This window comes from Diadema antillarum, unplaced genomic scaffold (genome assembly GCF_040938485.1).
Source record: "Diadema antillarum isolate AM-2024a unplaced genomic scaffold, OU_Dant_1.0 scf00000044, whole genome shotgun sequence".
NCBI classification, from domain to species: Eukaryota; Metazoa; Echinodermata; class Echinoidea; order Diadematoida; family Diadematidae; genus Diadema; species Diadema antillarum.
In genome coordinates, this window is record NW_027270933.1 from 822176 (window position 1) to 844423 (window position 22248).

Below are 22248 nucleotides of genomic sequence, written 5' to 3' on the forward strand. Positions count from 1 at the left end.
GAGGGTGCAAGTGTACATGTCTGATATTTTTACCTCTGCGAATCTGCAAATCCGATTGTAAATTTTGTTTTGGACATGTTGGAGCATAGGAAATGCTCCTACAATTTCCATGTACACACACACACGTACAGACACACATACACACACACATATATATATATATATATATATATATATATATATCTCCTCTCTCTGCCTCTCTCTCCTCATATATATATATATACAGTATATGTAATATATACATACATACATACAAATACATGATCTGTATAATCTATGTTTACTTACATGTGTTTCGTGTGAAATATATTATTATTTTGATATTTTTGGTTTACAAAATCACTGCTGACAGATGACATCCGACACATTGCCAGAAGTCATGTCAGCAGGATTTATGTTTCCTTCATGAGGAGCGGACTCAAGAATCATTACCTGTCAAGCAAATTGATTAAGAGTTGATAAATGGCACACTTTGAATTTAATCAAAACCTCAAGTTTCTGTAATAATACATTTGTTGATGTAAAATTAAGCGAACGAGATTGATCTTGAGGGGGCTTGAAAAAAAGCCCCCTGAGATAGACGAGTATGTCATCATAAAAATTGTTGTGCCCATTGTCTGTCTCTCAAGTAATGCTTAGCTACGGCTGGGTGGATGGACCGGAGGAATCGTTTACTGAGAGAGAAGACAAGGAATTAGAGCTGGGCTACTTGATCAAGAACTGATGAGCCCCAAGTTGGTCTAATTAGAGGAAGTCCGCACGGTGGCAACGGAAGTATTTACATGGCAAAGCGGAGCTCGCCATTTGCCCTTCAGAAGCGGGCTGATTTCCAATACTATAAATCACTTGTTTCTCCAACATACATGGCTTTGATTTCGGTCAGAAAACCAAGTGATACTGTTAGAGAGGAAGCGAATAACTGGTTGCTATGTGACAAGCCAATGATCCAATGCGCTAGATAGCATTAGTCAAAACCAAAGTGAGAAGAATACGATTGAAACTTCATATTCTATCGTGTTTTATTCATGATAATATATCATACTCTTTTTTACGTGTTTCCTTTTTCTTCCCCTCGTAGACTTGCAGACAATTGTATTTTGAACTTTCTTGACCGTCCTTTTAGATGGAAATGAAAAAAAAAAATCGTAACATAACCAGAGGTCTTGGTTTTTGCTTTTTTTTTCTTTTTTTGGGGGGGGGGGGGCATTTTATACTTAAATGAGGGTTATGTAAACATTCATTCGATTTTACGTCGACCTTCTTTTCCTTCGGTCCTGTTCTGGAATGGTTCACATTACATAAAGTTACCATTTTCCTTTGCCACTTCGAGGATGCTGTTTGCAGAAAGTGTGTTTCTAGTGCCTTGTTGTATAAGAATTATAAGTATACAAGTGCGGCTAAAGGCCACCGCACACTACACGATCCGACTGGTCTTAAAGTCTTAAGCCAAACTGGGTCTCAAGACCAGTCGTACGACCGGACACCGCACACTATACGACCGAGTAGGCTTACGACTGTAAAGCGCGCGCAGTGCGCACTGCGTGCGCTTGCATTTTGCTGCATTGTAAATGGCTGAAAGCTCACGACTGGTCGTAGAAATTCAACATGTCAAATCTCTACGACTGGCGCTAAGACCCAGTCGTACGACTAGAAAATGGCAAGGCTGTGACGTCACACTTCTAGTCTTAAGGTCTTAAGACCGGTGAATCGGGGCAAAATCGTGTAGTGTGCGGCGGGCTTAAGTCTCATTTATACAGGCCCGTGATTCTATGTCCTAAAGATATAGGATAGGATATAGGCCTCCGTCAATCCTTGACGAACATGCATGTGACGACCACGAGTATTGTGCCCTAGTGTCAGATATGTCCTGGAGAACGATTGCCTTAACTACTGAGATCATGGAAATACTTAGTTTTGATTAATTTGTTGCTGGTGAATAACCTGCAAATTGTTTTTTGTTCTAGATTGTTCGACAATATATACTACTCAAAAAAAGTTAAGGACCACTTTTTAAAACGTACACATTTGTACACATTTGTACCACTTCACAATGGGCCCACTTTTCAGGATATGCAATAATGCGAGAGACATCATGCAACAACTGAAACCACCCATGTGTGAAATTGTTACAGGGTGTTTGAGGAGATTCAAGACAGCCATATTCGGGTATTTCTAGAAATACAACACCCGGTTTGAAAATTGTATACACACATTAAAAAGTGGTCCTTAACTTTTTTTGAGTAGTGTATAATATCGTGGAGAACCTCTTTGTAGTAATAACATTGCGTCATTTAAGATTCATTCTTGTGTGTTGTTTTGGGGGAGAGGAAAGAGAGAGGGATGAGTGAAAATAAAGATAGTACTTAAAAAAGAACTAAACTGAAATTTTATCATTTATAAATTCAGAAATCACTGTTCTAGAAGTGCATATAAAAATGTGTCAAATAAGGAAGTTACTTAAATCTAAAGTCTTGTTTCAGCAGAATGGGACTATCAGTAGCAACCACAAATTAAAGTTAGGCAAGATGATGCCACTGCACTACAGATCGTCACTAAATTTCTTCTTTGTTCATAGGCGATCAGAAGGAATACAGTTATCTCATCATTCAATAGAATATGTGTGCGGTTGCACGAACCTATTAATGAGAAAGTCATGCACCATTTTATGATTATCAAGAATTTGAACATAATGCCAGGCTCCACACTACCTTTTTTCTTATGGTTCGGGCCATAAAAATTACCAAATTTATTATTATCACTTTCTTTTTATAACCGCAGACAATGAAACGTGGCAGCACCCTCCCCCTACAAAAAAAAAAATCAAAGAAGAATATAAAAATATAACAATTTACTTTAACATCGAAATAACACAATAAACCATTATAATCATGTGAAGATTGGAAGGTATAATAACCACGTACTGTGATTAAGTTCACGAAACCTAACGTAATATTATTCAGTATTGCATACTACGACCTAAAGATTCTTTTTCCACGACACCATCACATTTTAATGAAATTATCATAGTTAACATATAAGGATATATATATATATATATATATATATATATATATATATATATATATATATATATATACATATACCTAATTCCGTTTGCACCTTCATGAAATCTGGCCATTAAGTTTTAGTTTAGCCGTAAAGTAGTCTAAGTTTGGTGGTAAGTTAAAGACTAGCGGTGATCTGGCAACCCTAATCGCGGTAGCTATAGCAGTGATCAACCACCGAACCGCGGGCTATTTTTCTATTTTCCAGTCGAGAAAAAGTGTACACACACACACACACACACACACACACACACATGAATTTTTGGTGGTTGTGCCAGAATTGTTTACCAAAATTTGATTTCCTAAAAAAAAAAAACAAGTGGTTATCCCACATCTATTTCTGGTGGCCCCACCTCTAATGTTGAGCCTTTTATAAAGTTCTTCTATCAGCAATAATGTCACACAGTGAAAATCAATAAATCTTAAGATTCATTGGAAGTGTCTCAATTGCATTCTACTGCAACAAAAAAGAAGAAAAATATAATAAATATAATTCATACAATTCAACAAATTGTATGAATCATATCTGGAAAATTGTATCAAGTAATGGTTAGGAGGACCGATCTTGATAATGGCTTATACGAGAGCAAAATACATGATCATTTATAAGCATGCGCTATATTTTTACAAAAATTCCTTGAGAATGAAAGGGAACGAAATAGAATTGAATTGAACAAGCTGTAAAATATTAAGACAGTGTCAACCCACTCAGTGCGAGCTGAGTATACAGTGTGTGTATTTATTTGTGGCACTCTGCGCGCGTTTTTTTTTTTGTTGTTGTTTGTCAATAAGATCGCCTACCGTCAATCAAATACATATATATATATATACATATATATATATAATAATATACTTCACAAAACAATTATAACGCAAAGACTATCACTTTCGTTATCGTCCAGTATCCATCACTTTCAAGTAAAAGTCAAAGATTATAAGACTTTTAAAAGGCGTGTATGTGATCCGTGATTATGACCCGCCACCTTCATCTTTTTTTTTTCAAATTATCATCATTATTTTCTAGAATATTCGACTGCTTCGACTTCGATATCTGCGTAAGTGGCGTTCAGTTTCTTTTCCTGATATCCATATGAGGGATGGCATTTTCAAAGAATACGAATGAAATGTGCTTGTATGTGAGCGTGAGTTTGTCAGGGGTGATAGAATATGTGCTCTCACGGGGTGCCGAGATACTCCTCGAGAAGGAGATGGAAATCAAAGCTTGGAGGCTAGCAACCGAGCGATGTTGCGAAATTAATTAAAAACCGGCTTTAGCCTTCCGTGTACTGAACATCAAGTGAGCATTAAAGAGATATTACAAAGACCGCGCCATGTGTCGCCGAATTAGGTGAATTATCGATATCGAGTGTTATAAGCAGGCACAATCTGACTTCCACGATCGGCGTTGTGATCGCTCAGAGCGGAGGCGGCGCGGGTTAAATTCATTGACGGGTTGACATAAGGAAAAACACACAATCCTAGCAACGAAATATTCCCGGGCAGTAGTAGTTACAGTTATAATGTATAATCGCACTCCTAAATTTATACATTCATTGATATTTTTATGGGCCAGGTAAAGTCACGCATTTACGACGTTTTGATCATCCACCTGTCTAACCCTTATAAGATCAGCTCTCTCTCTCTCTCTCTCTCTCTCTCTCTCTCAAAATTATTGCCTTGATGAATTACGAGGAGAAAAAAGAATCACTTGATTTGAATTGAACTGCTTGAATTTTTATATGGTTTTTCTCAAAGCCTTCTTAAAAATGTTACAAGAATTACGCAATGTGATATCTAAGGAAAGAAATAAAAGCAGAATGAAAAAGATATTTTCATTGATTCCAAACATAATTATGTAGGGATAAAGAAAAAGAAACTAAAAGGAAGTATTTTTTTGTTGAGATATTATGTACGTGAGTGCGTGTTTATGAAAAAAAGAAGAAAATGTTTATGTCGAGCAGGCATCAAAGAGAACACGTTTTACTTTTTTTTTTCTTTACAACAAACAGTGATCAAAGATCTGCTGTAATTTGATAATATCCTGAACGTGATAGTCACGTACCTTGGAAAGATAAAGATAGTGAAAAGGGGGAGGACGGAATTTATCCGCTTTTATTAGCACCGTTTTGTTAACAACGTTCGAATCTTGACTCTTACATAGTGTTGTCAGATATCAAGCCGCATCTGCACCCAATAAAATAAAAGGAGCAAATCAACTTTACTCGATGAAATTTGAGGTTTATGTGATTCAATTTGTAAAGACTCATGTAATCCCCATATTTCTATGTCGCATCTGACAGCCATGTTATGAGTAAGGAAAAAATGCACATATTCTAGGGTACTTCGTGATTGTCATACTTATATGCTCTGAAAATTTTCTTGTATACTATAATACTGTAATAATCTTATTATGTACGTACTATGGATAATTTCTCTGTGATTAGGCCTACTTGAACAAGTCAAACTTCTAAACTTAATAAGACTTCTTCTTCCCCTGACTCCGTCCGTACTTTTTTTTCTGTGTTTTTTTTTTCTTTAAACAGAGGGATGCCCCTGGTGGTAATGTCACCCTAGATCTGTTATTCGCGAAAACTCAGTGGACTTAGTGTACCGTTTACTACAATCACTGAAGGTTGCAGCGCTTGAAGTGTCTTGATGCTGTGCATAAGGCGGTAAAGTGGCTTTGTGCGTCACCGAGAGAACATTTTAACGCGACTTTAATGTCGATGTTATCCCGGTTGTATATCAATTACGCACCTATCTGCTGAATGCCAAAAGCTCGCTACATGTAGCTTGTCTGGCTTATCTTCCTTCATTTAAATAAAAGAAAAAGAAATAAAAAGGCATGTAGGGTTTGGCAGGGACCTGACGTATCTTAGTAGCTGTGTATTCACGAGGAACGAACCCACCCTCTGATGAAAGAAACCTACACCTCCTACTTCTGTAAGGATAATTCAAGGAGGTTTTTTTTTTTCTGACTTATATACAATTTTGCTGCACTTACACAACTGATAATTACACACGGTAAGTAAGTTGTAAGTTAAAAGAAGAACGATGCACTATATACTATAAACAAACAGCTAACAACAACGTTTTAAAGGGGTAGTGGCTGGTAACACATCTGATGCTTCCATTGATGATTATGATATATATATATATCTATATATATATATATATATATATATATATATATATATATATATATATATATATATACATGTGTGTATTTGTGTGTGATGTGCGTGTGCATGAAAGGGACATTTCTCAGACTGGAGAATAATAGAAATATTCAGTAGTAAAGCACAATTTGGCTTTGACGGAGAAGACCAAATTGACTAAAACAGATAGGAGATCTCTGTTTCACCTAGCAGCTGCCCAGGACAGAACAAAATCTAATGTAGGTCTTCCACAACATCAGTCTTGACCTTCCTTCTGGCAGTAATATGATTTTCATCTCCTACTTAAATTAAGAGCTAGATTCATGGTAGCAAAGTCCTCATTTACATTTAACGTGAATTAGAATTGGGTATCATGATGAGATGCATATAATTTTTCTGATTTAATCTGCACGTAGACCACGCACACAAGAAGGCAGGTATGTTTATGTTACTTCCATTTTGACTTCGATGATATCATAAAGATATTTATGGACACCTTCATCAAGAAGTAAATATTTTATCGTTTTATTATCACTCGCGCTGTAATCGTATAATAATGTTACCATAAATGTTAGATGTTTATGACCCCGTCCTCACGTGATAGTTGTGAAATTGGCAATATCTTTTCCCGACTGACTTTATGGCAATCGCGATAAATTTTACGGGAAACTTGGATATCATTAAAAAGCTATCCAAGACAACTTGCACGGTGGCAATAGTCACGCCAGAGAGGCGTGTTAAGAGTCAAACATAATGTTGGCTGATAAAAAACTTGGTCGAACTTAATGTGCCAAGCACGCCATAAAGCACTTAACTAATATCAATTCAACGATTGCTATACCGGTATACATGTGATTCGATCCTGAATTTTATAGACGCCTGTGTTATTGCATTACTTCAATCAACGAGTGTTTGTAAAAGCTATTCTTGGCATTACGTCAGGTTTTCGCTGACTACAAAATCATAAATCTTGACATGATCCATGATACCATGTTAAAAGAAATGACATGGCGTTATAATAGGATGTCCTTTTTGACAGTGACAATGTCATCTTCACATTTTCACGGCATCCCGCTTCCAGCCAGGCGTGATGCCGTTTTATATCATAATCAAGATTAGATATGGAGCAAGTACAAGATGTCAAGGAAACGCCTCTCTAGATAAGATATTATTGGTAATAGGTACGGCTATACTAAGAAGTCTGTTTGGATAACTCTATGCACGAGAAATCATCATTCCAGAGATTGTGTATGCTTGTTGTGACTGTATAAGCGAGATCAGAAATAGGGCATGTCATCAAAATGTATGTTGCTGCCAAATTGTAGCCAAAAATTGATCATCTGATATAAAAACAATATTTGGAACTTTTGGCAAAACTGGCAAAATTGGGTATTGTTGAACGGAATATGTATATTCAATTACCATATCATGATAATTCGTCAGCACCACCCCCTCAAAAAACGTGGGTTATATTTCCAGGCATTTGTTAAATTTTGACAAAATGTATTTCGTCTTTAGACAGTTCAGTATCAATTTTTTTTTTCTTCAGCCAAGTCACTTTATTTTCAAAGATTTAGTGTTTTGGTCAATGTCACATCAACGTGATGTCAGACCACAAAATATAAAGGATATCTATATGCTATACTTCCCCAGTCACATTTAAGAAGAGATCAGTAAAAAAAAATTGAAGTGAACAACATAACAATTATTCAGAAAGTGATTATCATTTTGAGTTTACATGCACCCAGCAATACCGGCATCTCAAAATAAGACAAAGAAATGTAAAATTTGTTTTCACTTTCTCCCTGGTTTTGCATTGTTTTTCATACAATGGTGAAAGAACGTGCGAATTTTCACTGCATGGAGATATGCTTTTTCCTCTTAAATCATGGCTTTTGAACATATCAAAACAAACAAAAACTCACATACATTTCATGCTGTTTCACACATATCTCTGTGACAAATAAAAACAAAACAAGAAAAAGAAATAATACATTTGGTACTTTGTGCGTTTGTCAATTCAAATATTCAAATACAACAATAACATTCACATGCGATGAACGTTCATATTAAGTCCACTTTAACACTTGTTGTGTGTTTTCTGTGTAAATTTGGCTCGCTGATATCCAAAGGGGCAGACCATTAGTCGCTTGTAAAGTTAAGAGGAAATTCAGTCCTATCAAAAATGTGGATTCTGCGAATAAAGAATGATTAGGATAAACACTCCCTCGATGTTTCATGAAGATCGGACAATCCATTGAAAAGTCATTAATTACTAAACTCTGGTTAATTCCACGTGTTGGTGCATATATACTTCATGGAAACCCTATTTAGCAATTCGTGATATCATAACAACAACAGCAACAACAAAAATCTATGTTTTATATCCTTGTACTGCCATGGCATCCTGAACTGTCTTGAAAATGATATCAAAAGAGGTCCTCACATGGCATCAACGAAATAAGAAAATTCCAAACGTTTGAACGGATTACATTTTTTTTTCTTGAAATTTTCGCAACATGTTTCACCCTTACCATCTCGTTGCTTGCATTAGCTGGATCCACATATGTGTTTGGGGAAACCGCTCCCTTTAAAGGCATGATTTACCATTTGCAGATTAAACAAAATTCCAGCTTTAGTGCTTCAAAATAGTTCTAAAATGTGAGATAGGAATAGAAACAACCAATGTAAAAATGTTAATCAGTATAATCAACGTTGAGTATTGTTAAATATACAAAATATGAGCAATAGTTATAACGAAATTGTTTCTACATTTATGGTTTATTGAGAAAAATAGTAATATCTCCTTATCTTTTAGGCTTTATTGCAAAATTTTTATATGGTAGGATGTTTTGTGATACAACTGACCTACACATATGCATCAAATATGATAACTCGAACATTTTTTCTTGAAAGTACTGTTCCCGATGGTAAACAATACCTTTGATTCTCAATCGTCTGCCCCTATAGAATTCTTGCTGCTTCTCTCTGAAGACGCTTGTCCTCTAAAACAATGTTTTGCTTTATGTGTTATTTTCCTTTTGATTATTCACCGTTATATATGTTTTCATCTAAACTGATTAAGATCCGTGCCTTTTAGAGGACCTTGATTAATTCGACGAGATATTACCATCAAGAGAGTAACGCGGGAATTGTGCAGATACAATCGCTCTAAATATGAAAAGGGAAAATTTAATCTCATTCATTTTGAAATCATCAAAAACGACCCAACATGAGTGAGATCACAATAATGAGAACGGTGGAAGCGGTTAGCGACATTCTCTTTCTTTGGGGTCAATCTTAGGGAGCAAGATCAAAGAAAAGACCGATAGCAGCAAGTCAAACACACTAATTGGGCTACCTATGGGTCAACTATAATGGCTGGGATGCGCAGCACTGGTGAAGCTCGCTCGACCAATGCGAAGCTGCCATGCTCATCCTCAAACTCCGGCGGTGAAGTCTGTCTGCGACAGCCTATGACTAGCTTGCTCATCACAAGTCATATTGCCGTTGTTTCGCCAGTGCAAACTGTTCGTTTGACCCTAATGTTTATTTGGAATATGCGTATGCATGATTGTGGGATTGGAAACATGTACAGAATTAAAGCGAGAAAAAGATCGAAATCGAGCAAATTGCAGGGCTGAAAGGATGTTTGATTTCATGGTCCAATTAGGTGAATAATGGCTTTGTCACAGGTGGGAAGAAGTGGTTATTATGTGTAATCGGTAGTAAAGCTTCAATGGCTAAATTGGAGGCGGTGGACCATCAATAAGTCGTTAAAACCTGCTTCCAAGCGATAAACGCATTTGAATTATATTTGCCAAGGTGCAGTGGGTTTATAAACCCAGAGTCGTATATTGGCAGACTCCGAGATAGCGCTCGTGATTGTGCTATTAAGACTTTTTCCTTGTATTCCACAGACATCAAAGAGTCACTTAGTTCCTAAGTTCATCATGCAGACGTTAAATCCATAACACTACTTTTTTGATTGAGACAAATACCCAAAAGTTTTTTATTAAGATCTGTGTACCTTTGTACAGTGGACTCAAACGTCTCCGATAACTGGGTTTACGTCGCAACTAAACTTGAATGTGCCTACTCGTGAAATTTTCCACTCCTCTCTGTGCTGGTATTACGTGATTTTTGTCACGCACAAACACTAAAAATATTGTGCAATTGAACATTTTATCATTTTTATAGATAAAACAAGATAAAAATGGTAAAAGTAGTATGTACAGCACTTCCTTAATTTCACAAGGAGAGAGGGGAGGGAGAGAGAGAGAAAAAAAAATCCCATATTTACAGACATTACCTAAAAGAGGAACAAACACATTCGTGCAAAAGAAAAGTTTAAGGTTTGAATATTCCTCTCGTCATACGAAGATTATTCATCACACAGAGCATAAAAGGCACAAAAATAAAAGCAGGCAAGATTAGCTTCTGCGGGATAAAGGGGGGAGTGAGGCGATATGGTTGTTAGATTAATTGTTAAGAAGGTCCTATATCATTATGCTGCCCATGGGAGGTGAGACTAATATTGTTCAATTTCATTACATCAATCTTGCTTAGAGAGGAGAGACGGAGAAACAGAGAGGGAATTGGAGAGAGTTTGAGAGAGACATGAAAACAGAGAGGGAGAGAGAGAGAGAGAGAGAGAGAGAGAGAAGGGGGGTGGGAAAGGAGTAACCCTGCTCCCCATCAGTAATGTTGGGGTCGGAGGAAACAAGCGAGATACTACGGCCGTCTTAGAGGGGAAACCTCTGCAGGGATTTCGGAGCACGTTTTATCCTGATTTCTCCCGGCTCTCATAATCCAAAGCTAGGGGTGATACCTATCGCTTCCTAATGTATCAATAACTTCATCTGGTCCATGCATGTTTAGGTTTTGTCATGCTCGATCTCTCCTGCTTTGTCCTTCTATTTCAGTTTCTCCGTTTTCGATCGTCCACCCTTTCTTTCCCTCTATCATGTCTTCCCCTCTCGCGTGTCTTCTTTCCAATCTTTTTTTCCTTCTTTGAACGATACAATGATAGATAAATAGTGTCGTCATGTACACAGCTAATGCGATACATATCAACTGTAATCCGGCAGATACACTAAACCTTTGTACCGGCTTTCTAGTCCAGTGCGTATCGCCTAAGCAAGTCCCACATGGGGAATTCGGAAATATCTTGTTTTTCCTTGCATACTGATATTTGGTATTTGTTGCATTTTCGTTGATCATGATGCTTTCACCATGTTTCCTCACTCTGTTATTGTTTTCTAGCACACATATCTGACAAGTTTTGTTGATTACTCAAGGGTCCACGTTGAAGGTTGAAACTTCCTTAAAAAAACAGAAACAAACGAGAGTTGATAAAGTAAAAAAGAGAAGGGAGAGAGAGAAAAGATTAAGAGAAACGAAGAAAAAAGACATCAAAGTGGAAGAAAGAGCAAATGAAAACTTTAAAATTTTTCCGCCCTTTTAAAGAGCAAACATTTCCATGATTTTTTTTCTTCTGCAGATGATTTTAGTTAATAAAGAATCAAGGCAATATCCAATTGTGAACAAACCTTGTACAGAAATGTAGAGGTCCGAATTACTGAAACACACATGATGGTGGATAACGGAACATAGATTGGCACACTGCAAGACTGGAACAGGGCTTAGAACAAGAGTATGTCATTTTTATACTCAATTATCTTATCGGAAAATACACAAAACAACAACGACAAGGGAACACAATATTGTCACACTGTCCATAGACATTTTGAAATTTGAATATCTTATCGGATGAGATACATTTCTCGCATTGAGAGTGGGGAGCAAAAACAAACAAACAAACAAACAAACAAACAACAAAAACCCAAAACAAGTGAGATAGAGAAACTTGCAAGAGCGCGCGCGGGTGGGGGAGTGGTGAAGATGTAAGCTCTTTATCTGGCAGTCCCTTCTCCTTCTGGCAGTCAAACTTATCGTGGAATCAGATAGAAAATTAGTTCCAAATGCCCGACTTTCCTTAAACTTGTTGTTGGACCGCCCCTTTAAGAACTATGTAAAAGGTGAAAGGTATATAATACATAAGAGAGGAAAGGGAGGAGAATTAGTTTCATGTAACACCACCAAACCTTAATGTTCAGTTTCCATGCACCCCGTGTGCACCGAAGCATCTTGTCTTTCACAGCAGAGCACAAATTTCATAGATAATAGGTTCATAATCATTCCAGCAATAAAAGGGTGCAAAACTGACAGCTTGCTCGATCAGGCTCACAGAAGCCTACAACATGTCTTTGTCGAACTAGTCGTCCACTGCCTTGTGGGTAAATCACAAAGGTAAACTTATCGGCGGCCAAACGGTTGCAGATTCCTTGTTTGCTCGACTGCTCGCCCTCCAATAAGATAAATACGATGATCAACTCCCGATCAATGGAACCTTGTGGTTTTATTAGTGCAGTGTCAACACGTAATTAAAACGCCTAATTACCTGCGACCTATCAAGCGTAGATTACGCGCTTGGCCAGGCTAACTCTTCTTCGCGGAGATGCTGCTCTTCATATTTGCGTGCGTTTGCGGGTGCTTGACGACCAATGGGAAAACTCGTTACTCAGTGTTACCGTCGGCGGTGGCGCACAATGCATCCTTGTGTCAAGAGCGTTGATTGGACAGCTGAGTGCGTATCGGTCGTATGTATTCATGGAGTACCTCGATGAGAGTGTTGTGTTTATGATAAGCATATCGTTCGCCGCCACCGCCTCTCTCCCTCCTCCTCTTTCTTCCCTCCATCTCGTCAGAGAGCCGGTATCACACGTGGTTCTTGCAAAGAGTGTGTTCCGATCTGAAGACGACGATTAGGACCACTCCAAGGTGGGTGGATGAGTTTAAGAGGACACGGCGTCACTGTCAATGAAGCATTCTTGGCGGTTTTACCCCGCTGGTCGTCCTATCACAATTCGACGCTCTCCACGACCCATTTCTTCTTCCGTCTTTCATTCATTACATCTTGGAAGCATCCCCCACCGTTTTGCGAAACGGATCCTCATTGTTACATCCTTACGACATCAATCGATACCGCCAGCTTCCCATACTTTGAGAATCTCACATCACAGAAAACTCCCTGAAAGGAAGAGCAATATTTCTTAAATGAAAGAGCGGGTTTCCACGATGGAGACGTCGAAGGCGTTTACAATCGACGCTCTGCTATCTAAGGACGCGTCACCTGGTAGACAGACTAAGTCTCCCTGCGGCTCACCATCTCCTCCCGATCGAAGCAGTCCTCTTAGTCCCATCCCAGTGCAGCCACACCCTACACGTGTACCTGTCATGGATCGGGGATTCGCTTCCGGACCCTCTAGTGTTGGTATACCAGCTCAGGCCGTACAGGGTAGGAGCATCACCACGGGAAGTCTAGTCCCCAAGCCAGGTCTCCTCGGATTTCATCCTCCAGTGTCCGGGCTGGCCCCGAACGCAGCCGTGGTACCAGCCATCTACACACATCCTCTCTACGCCGGGCTTCTGGGGGGACAGCACCACGCTCAGGCCGCTCATCACCTGAGTGCTTTCAGGGCAGCAGCAGCCGCAGCTGTGGGCGAGCATGGCGTGCGCACGGGTCACCCACTGTCGTCGTTCTCCGTAGACTGGTTTCGGAACGGTGTCATGCTCCCGCGATTCGGAGACTTTCCCGGAGGATTCGGTAAGTTTGCGAGGACTTCACGTAAGATGTAAATGCTAAAAAACGAGATATCATACCAGCAAATGAAGCAGACACTCTCTGCAGAGTTTGAGCTCGTCAGTCACAAAATTGTCAATTCAGATTTATTAGCCACGCGTTAAACAAGCATCAGTCAAATGCATCAACCAGCAATCATAACACAATGATTAACAAAAAAAAAAAAAAGGAAACTGGATGCTTCTACTGTCGTTAAAATCAAGCAGATCGAGCACAAATAGCACTCCGATACGGATACAACTAAAATGAAATATCTTGAAATTAAGTACAAGATTATGAAATGAGTAGATATATCTCAGGATGGATACTCTGCTATTTAAACAGGAATTTGGTTTGATCCTAAATGATGCTTGAGTGATCAAGCTGTAACACTTCAATGCAGTTTTCATGACAAAGTTACATACGGTACAGAATGTCAACCGTAGTTCAGTGCTTGTTCGGCAGTAAACTCAAGCGTTTGTGTCTTTCCTCCCAGTTATCACATCATTTCTCTCTAAAAATTCAAAAGTAAGAATTTGCCTAGCAGGTACATATTTTGGATTGACATGATGGATGTTTCTGCTTAAGTTTCCCCCAGAGAATAATCAGGAATACAGTTTGAAGACAAGCAAACTTTCAAATCTAAAATTTGAAATGCATGTCTGCATGCATCAAATTCTGGAAATTGAACGGTTCAGTGTCCTTCGGCTAAAATTACTTTTATATCATTATAACTGATATCCTCGAATGTTATTCTTTGTGCTCTTTCACTCATGTCGAAAGGTAAAATAATTCATCGTGTAAGCAGTTTTGAATGCAAGAATAAGATCCAACATGAAACTTTTATTGTGATAAGATAGACCTCAGGATTTCACATTCTATTCTCCTCGTTTGATTTAGTAGAAGGAATGGTTTGTATGCGTATGGCCAACCTTAAACTGTACATTGTCCGGTTAATGAAGATTGTCATTTTATTATATATCATTGTGTTGAAACACAACTCATGTCGTATGCATTAGTAGGCCCTATTGGATACTTCGAGTATTTTGTCAAATTCTATGAGGTGCAATTTTTCCATTTTTCATCAATGCTTAAAATGACACCTTGTATGTGTGTGCTTTTCGATATGAATTCTAGAACAAAAATTTTATATATGACTAGCACAGAGAGAAGATTCGACTGTAGCCTTGCATCTCCGTGTGAAATTAATACACGACGTTATTTTGATAACCATGATCTATGCGATACTAGTATTAAAGAGCAAGGTCCTACAGCATGTCGATTGATAATGATAAGAGCATTATTTTGTCATAAGGCATGATAATCAGTATTAAACAAACATAATTTATGTTAACATGGACATGATATAAATTGTAATAAAGGTTGACAAAAGCTCATTATCAACAGAATCGCAGGAAAGAACTGAAGAGCAAAAACCCAACTATTTAAAATTTTGTATGACATACTATATGTGTGTACATTATGTAGTCATATATAAATATATTTACATAGATAAAAGTGAAACGCTATTCGTTGAATACTAAAACGAAATATAAATCTTTAATTACCATATCACGTGGATAATTCATAAAACCTTTGAATAAATCAACCTCGGGTTCTTACTTGTTCGAGTTCTTAACAGCTGAACGTATGGGTGATTAATGAACCATAAATGAAACGTTATTATCATTTTCATAACTTATTAATGCAGATAAATATCTGACGGAGCGTGCAGTCTTGTGAAGCTTTCAGCTCAAAACAGAGGAACATATTTATTGGTCTATTTACTTGACCTGACTTCAAGATCCGTGAATAACACTTACACATGAAACGCGCAAACATCGACATTTGACGCAAGACTCGTAATCGCGAAACATGTTAAAGATAGTATAAATGCATGGTTATGATTATTATATACATGCATGTCACACCAAAAACTTACGTACATTTTGCACACACATTTGCTTTCATTGTTGCACATCTTTGATCGAATTTTAAGAGTTAATATAATTTCCCTAAAGAAGAAGTTATTCCCAAATTTAAACAATGTTTGAAGTTAACGCTCCATTTTCTTAGAGTTAGCTTAATGTCTGTACTTTAAGGTCATTCCTCACCGAGCATTTAGCTCTTGTTTTTGTCTTCTTTGTCTCCTCCTATTTCTCTCTCTTTTTTTAATCCTATAATCCCCTTTCCATGGTCCTTCTTGATAGGTTCATATGTTAGGGTTGGTGTTTGTTTGTTTGTTTGTTTGTTTTTTCGCCTCTGCCAGCTTATGAAATTAAATAGATCACTGGGCTTGCTATTGTGCAGTAATTGTCTATCTATTAGCACCTTTTTGATGTTCAAATGATTGTGCTTTATATATGACGCAATTAAGTAAAGTAGATAAGAATATAGTTGCCACGCCATCTCAACGGTGAGAGATGTGAGATTCATAGATTCCACCCAAGTCGTAAAGATATCGATAGATAGATTGATAGATAGATAGAGAGAGAAAGATATTGAAGAACGTAGGATCAGATAATGAAAATAGAACCTTGCAGTTGGTTTGAGACAGCTATTTGGTAGCAAAACAAAAACAAAAACAAACAAACAAACAAGGCTAAACCATGACAACGTTGATGGGAGAGAGACAGAGGTAAAAATATGAATTAGAAGAAAGAGCGCGGATAGATGAATGGATAGATAGAAAGAGTGAATAAATGAGAGTGCATAATGTGTGTGTTTGTGTAACTTTGTGTGTCTGTATGTATGCGTGTGTGTGTTTGCACGGAGAGAGGGGCAGGTCACAGAATATCTATTTCCTGATCGATACAGGCCGTGGTTGGGATCGATTGATTGAGCCCATTAGTGTCCCCTTTGGTGTCCATCCCTGGAATGGCTTCAGCTAGACCCTCCATCGACCATCTCGACCCGATCAATTAACATAACTACGTAATTAGCCAACATCCAGACGATTTGCACTTTAACAGAGTTCGCGGCACTTTCATGGCCATGTCACAAGAAATTGTACATATGAGTCGGAAATGAAATAAACGAACGAAACGGATAGGATATAAAATGGAGGTCCCGTGTATGAGATAGTCACAGCTCATGCACGTAAAAGATCCCACTTCATTCATTCATCGCAAAGAGCAGGGTGTCTAACCTGGTGAAGTGGTCCCACCCCACATCCAACTGGACCCCATGGAAGACCAGCTTAGTGTAGCTGAATATGGGCTATCCAGCCATCTTCACAGATGGAAAATGAACAACAACAACGAAACGAAAAAAAAGAAGAAGAAAGAAATGATTCAATAAAGAAACAGGCAATAGCAGCGATAAGGCGTAGCCTTAGTAGTTTGACATACGTGGAAAGAAAAAACAGCTATATTTTGTGTTTTTCTTTTCCTTTGACTTCATGCAGGCAAAGTTCATCCAGAGACACACTATGCAAACGGCATAGACCTATTAGTTCAGTATGCGACATGAGAGACGTGCCTATGAGTTATCAAATTGAATATGAAAACAATAATTAATGATATCAGAGACGTCTGGCGAATGTTCTTAGATAATTGAGATTAATTATGACAGTCACCATGAAGGAATTTGACAACTTTGTATGAAATGGATTGTCAAATATCTTATATCATTCAAATAGACATAGAAGAAATATCTGTCTAATAAAAAAAAAAAACCTGAACAAAAAGGTTTTTTGGGTGGTGCAATGCTTTCGTTGTTAGCTTTGAATAAGATGGCGAATTGAAAAAGACCTAATATCTATCAAATGCATTACCGTAAGCGTCAAATACATTAAAAGGAGCAAAATACAGTAAAATGCATTGAACCCCCCCCCCCCCTTACGTATAGGGCCTTTACCAAGACTCACCGCACATTTACGCATGCTCCATCATATCATCAAGGTTATCTCCGAAAATCCCCCCTAATGTGTATGCAGTTTGCGTATCATGCATTTTGTTGTGTTTAATGAGACACTGATGAGAACACCTCAAAGTCAACGCAAAGTCCGAGATAGACACCCACCTCAAATCAGTCACTTATCATCGGCACCACGGAGATCCGATCCTTTTCGCTGGCTCATGCAAGTAATCCTCCAACAATTAGTGTGATAACACGCCATCCTAAACAACAAAAAAACGTAAAAGACATCAGAGACATCCCTCATGGGAAACACCTATTATTTCTCTATGCAAACTCCCGATTCGTAACAAAAGGATTTGATTTACATCTCATTATGGTTTGCACTTTAGTATAGTTTTCTTTTTCTATCATTCCTTCATCATATAGGCATACCCCGCTTTCATTGGTACTATTGAATCACCTTGTCTAAAGTTCTATCCGTTCTCCATTTCTCTTTCACAAACACTGATAATCCGGGGCTTAGAGCCAAACAAGCTTGCTTTCATGTAGGTCCCGTCATACTTTTTCTTTGTACAACCCATTTCGATTTCGACCAGTTGTCATTATCATTACTGCGTCATTATCACGTACGTATTTTTTTTTTTTTAATTGTTGACAAGGTAAAAGGAGTGGTGCTGTTGATTTTTTTTATGGAATATTGCTATTCGTACGAAGTACGAAATGAATTGAAATTGAAACTGAAATTGAAAATGAAAATTGAAATTGAACTCTCTTCTTGATTATCCTCCTTTTTTTCTGATTCTGTGCATCACGACAGGACGCCAAATAATCAAGACTAGGACAAAGTATGGCCACTATCACTGTTGCGATGATATGATAACAATACTGATGATTATTTGGATAATAACAATGAAAGTAGTATGCATAGCAACGTCTATAATAGAACAACCCAGCGCTCGTAATAATGATTATCACTATAGTACAACGATAATACAATGATAACGAATATTAAAGAATAAAAAGGAAGATTACAATGGAATTGCTGTAGAAAATGGTAAAAATAAGAGGTCTATGAGTGAAAATGATTTATATTAATTTTGTCTTCTTGCTTATTTTTCCGCCTCCTCCAGCTCCTCCTCCATCTTCTTCTTTGTAACACATTCTCTCTATCATATTTTGACCTGTTTTGCACAGACATCACCTTTAGTTGACATACTAGAACGTACTTTTGATCCTGAGAAAAAGAATCTATTCCTATCTCACTGCCACCAGTTCTTGAAACTAAAAAACTAAAATAAAATAAAATAAGAACTAAAAAAAGTAGAACCATGACAAAACAAAATGCGAAATCAAACCGCGAATAAACTCTGCTGTTATACGTCCAGTCTCCAACTCTGTGTTCGTTAAGTTTGTCATTCACACACACCTCGGTTCCCTACAGGTAACTGGGACAGCCAATCTTCCCCCAAAGAATCTTAGACAACACACCAGCGATAATTGTGCATTTATCAGCACTGTGTGGACTAACACCACGAAGGCAGGTACTGGGCTGGCTGAGGGAACAAAGGGATCACTCGCTATCAGTTACCCTGACTAAACCGGTATTTAAGGGTGATTAGTAGCACTGATCCCATGAAATTTGCACAGGCAATGACGGAATAATGACATAATTTGATCACTTGGACCTGACATCTTGTTACATACTTTTCTTGTTTTTGTTTTGTTTTGTTTTTAGTGTGTTTTTGTCACTGTAGGACTCCCGATAAGGGGGCGCCTTGCGGAGTCCGTGTTTAAACAGAGGCCAATGATACGGCGGACAGGGTGCTTTACAAAAGACACATTATATCTATGATGATCAGTAAATTGCAACAATCACGCTGTGTACTATACATGATAATTCATATTATACATGCGCTTAAAAGTGTAAAATCCCCTTTGCCTGTTGAGACCTCGTCTCGACTTGATATGTGTGCGTGTGTGTGTGTGTGTGTGTGTGTGTGTGTGTGTGTGTGTATTCTTGTGTGTGCATCGAATGTTTTCGTTATTGTTTAATCTTTATACATTTTTATGTAACTTATATCGTAATAACAATAACAACAAAAACAAAAGCAGATAGAGCTAACACTATTTCAAGTTTGAAGAATCTCAGTTTTATGGTCCTGCGGTGCTACCAGTTTCTCTAATATCGTGTAATAATGAAACATAAAAAAGTGAAAATCTGAGCTTCTGCCATTGGATAGAATTTCTATTCAAGGGTGAGTACTTGATTCACATAACGCTTTTCATGTTTTCCACCCTACAGCCACGATGACATCATGCGTCTATTCAATCTTCGAGAAAAAAAAAATTCAATGTCAAGATGAATGTGTAAAGAAGAAGAAGAAGAAGAAGAAGAAGAAAAAAAGACCCTACCTTCTGTCTCCTCTTTAGCTCATACAGTAATACCTGCCTTCAAACCATGTGCGAGAGCAAACCTTTACCTGCAAGGCACATGAATCATTCAGATAACTGACTTTATATCATGTCTGTATCTCAAACCTTGCTTGTACTTGGGGCTGACTCTCGTGTGGACCTACTATATTGAAAAGGGTTACTCTTGCACCCGATATGATGTGTTTGTGGCTATAAGAGTGCCAAAGTCTCGTTCAGTCTTCTTTTTTATTTCCCTTTCGCTCAATCATCCACTTCGAAATGATTATTGACACAGCTTCCATCTTTTTGTTGTTGTTTTCCTTCAATTCTTAAGGAATTCAACAACTTCAGCGAATTAATGTTGAATTCATTTCACCTGACGATACACAATACTGGGACACAATACAATAAAATCACCCCTGTTTTAACGAGGTTCGCCCATTTTTGTAGCAATGTATCTTGCACATCAGGTCTTTCTTTCTTTCGTGAATAATGCAGAAGGGATTTCCCCGAAAATGGGTTACGTCTTAGCCGATATAGCACATTTTGACGTCATGTCACTTTGAAGATGCTGTTCGCATCAGCATAATAATGTTCTAGTGTTTCGGAATAGCACTTGTTTTTACTTTGTAGTAAATAATGATTAATCATCACTGTCAGTCATCAAACAACCTTCTATGTGTCTTATTGTACTTCTAGATAAAAAGGAAATTGCAATCAATTAAAAATATAACTTCTGAAGAGAACAGATTACTTTCAATCTTCTGGCATGTTGGGCCACCTTCCATGAAGCTCTACAAGCAGGGACAGAATGCATGACGTACACAAGTGGCCTGAATTGAAATTAGGGAATGATGAATTTAATTTTACGAAGTGAGAAAAAAAATAGCCCAGAATAACGTGCAGAAATGAAGGTAGTGTATCGTGTGTCACGTGGTGACATGACGAAGAGAGGAGAGAGGGAGAGAGACCATTGTGACATCACCGAGGCGAGACATTCCCTTCGCGAGTCTCAATCTCACAGCAACAAATGTGTGAAGGGCTTGTCTGAGGTTAAGAAGCGCACACAGCGCGGCAAAGGAAGGCGTGTTTGCTCTGTCTTTACGGGCACTTCACCCGTGTACACATTCATCGCAAAATGCCTCTTCTCTCGCTCCCCCGCCCCCCGTCTATCTCGGGCTGTCTTGCGCTGCATGGCGCTCACTATGACTCTTTACCATTTTCTGCAGCCTCCAAAACATACAATTACCAGCGCGAGGGTAATTCTTGGCGTGGTATGTGCTACTATTTGCCATTTTGATGGCAGCATTCGGAACATGGGACAGCGTTGTAAAGTGGTCCCTTTGAAGTGCCCGGTTTGTTTTCACTCTAGAGTTGGTCAATGCACGTAGGTGTGAGAAAGGTGGATTCTTCAAACAAAAAGAAGGGGCGGGAAGGAGGGGAGACCTAAGCAAGGAACGACTGTAGTCAAAAAATGGCATCATTATCTCACAATCACTGACGAGCAGCAAGATTACTAATATCAGCAGAGGGAGAGAGATTGAGAAGACAGAACGATGAAACGGTAAACATATAGATAAAAGGACAGACAAATGTATAAACAGACAAGCAGAAAGGTAGATAGGCAGGAACATAAGTTGATCAAAAGATAGATTAGTAGGTAGATAGAAAGATAGACATACGGATGGACAGATAGATAGCCGGACAGGTAGACCGACAGACCGACCGAGAATAGGAAACGGGGAAATATTGCGGCCTCCAATCTTTTATTTACTCCTATTACCATGCAAAATGTAGAACATTCATTATCTTCAATAGCCAAGAGTGTTTATATTTTCATGAACAGAAAGTCCTTACGAAATAACAATCGCCGTTTATCAAAAGCTTTTTACACAACCATATCTATAGATGAAAACTATGTTCTCAAGTTTGTGTGTATTTGTTAATAAGAAAGCACAGTGTGCCAACACACCTATATCAATCAGTCAAATGACACAGTCATGTGTAGGCCTAAACTTGCACATACAGACACATAGCCACATATGCACAAATATATTAGATCCAATGG

At 38.1% G+C, this 22248-nt stretch overlaps 1 protein-coding gene across 1 annotated transcript in view; it reads left to right on the top strand.

Annotated features, from left to right (window-relative positions):
- The first annotated feature begins 13342 nt into the window (after nt 1–13342).
- LOC139713665 (uncharacterized) overlaps nt 13343–22248 on the top strand; it is a 34865-nt gene continuing 25959 nt past the window's right edge. Inside the window, exon 1 of the mRNA XM_071625370.1 lies at nt 13343–13892. Within this exon, the coding sequence (XP_071481471.1) occupies nt 13343–13892 (550 nt within the window). The remainder of the gene's footprint in view (nt 13893–22248) is intronic.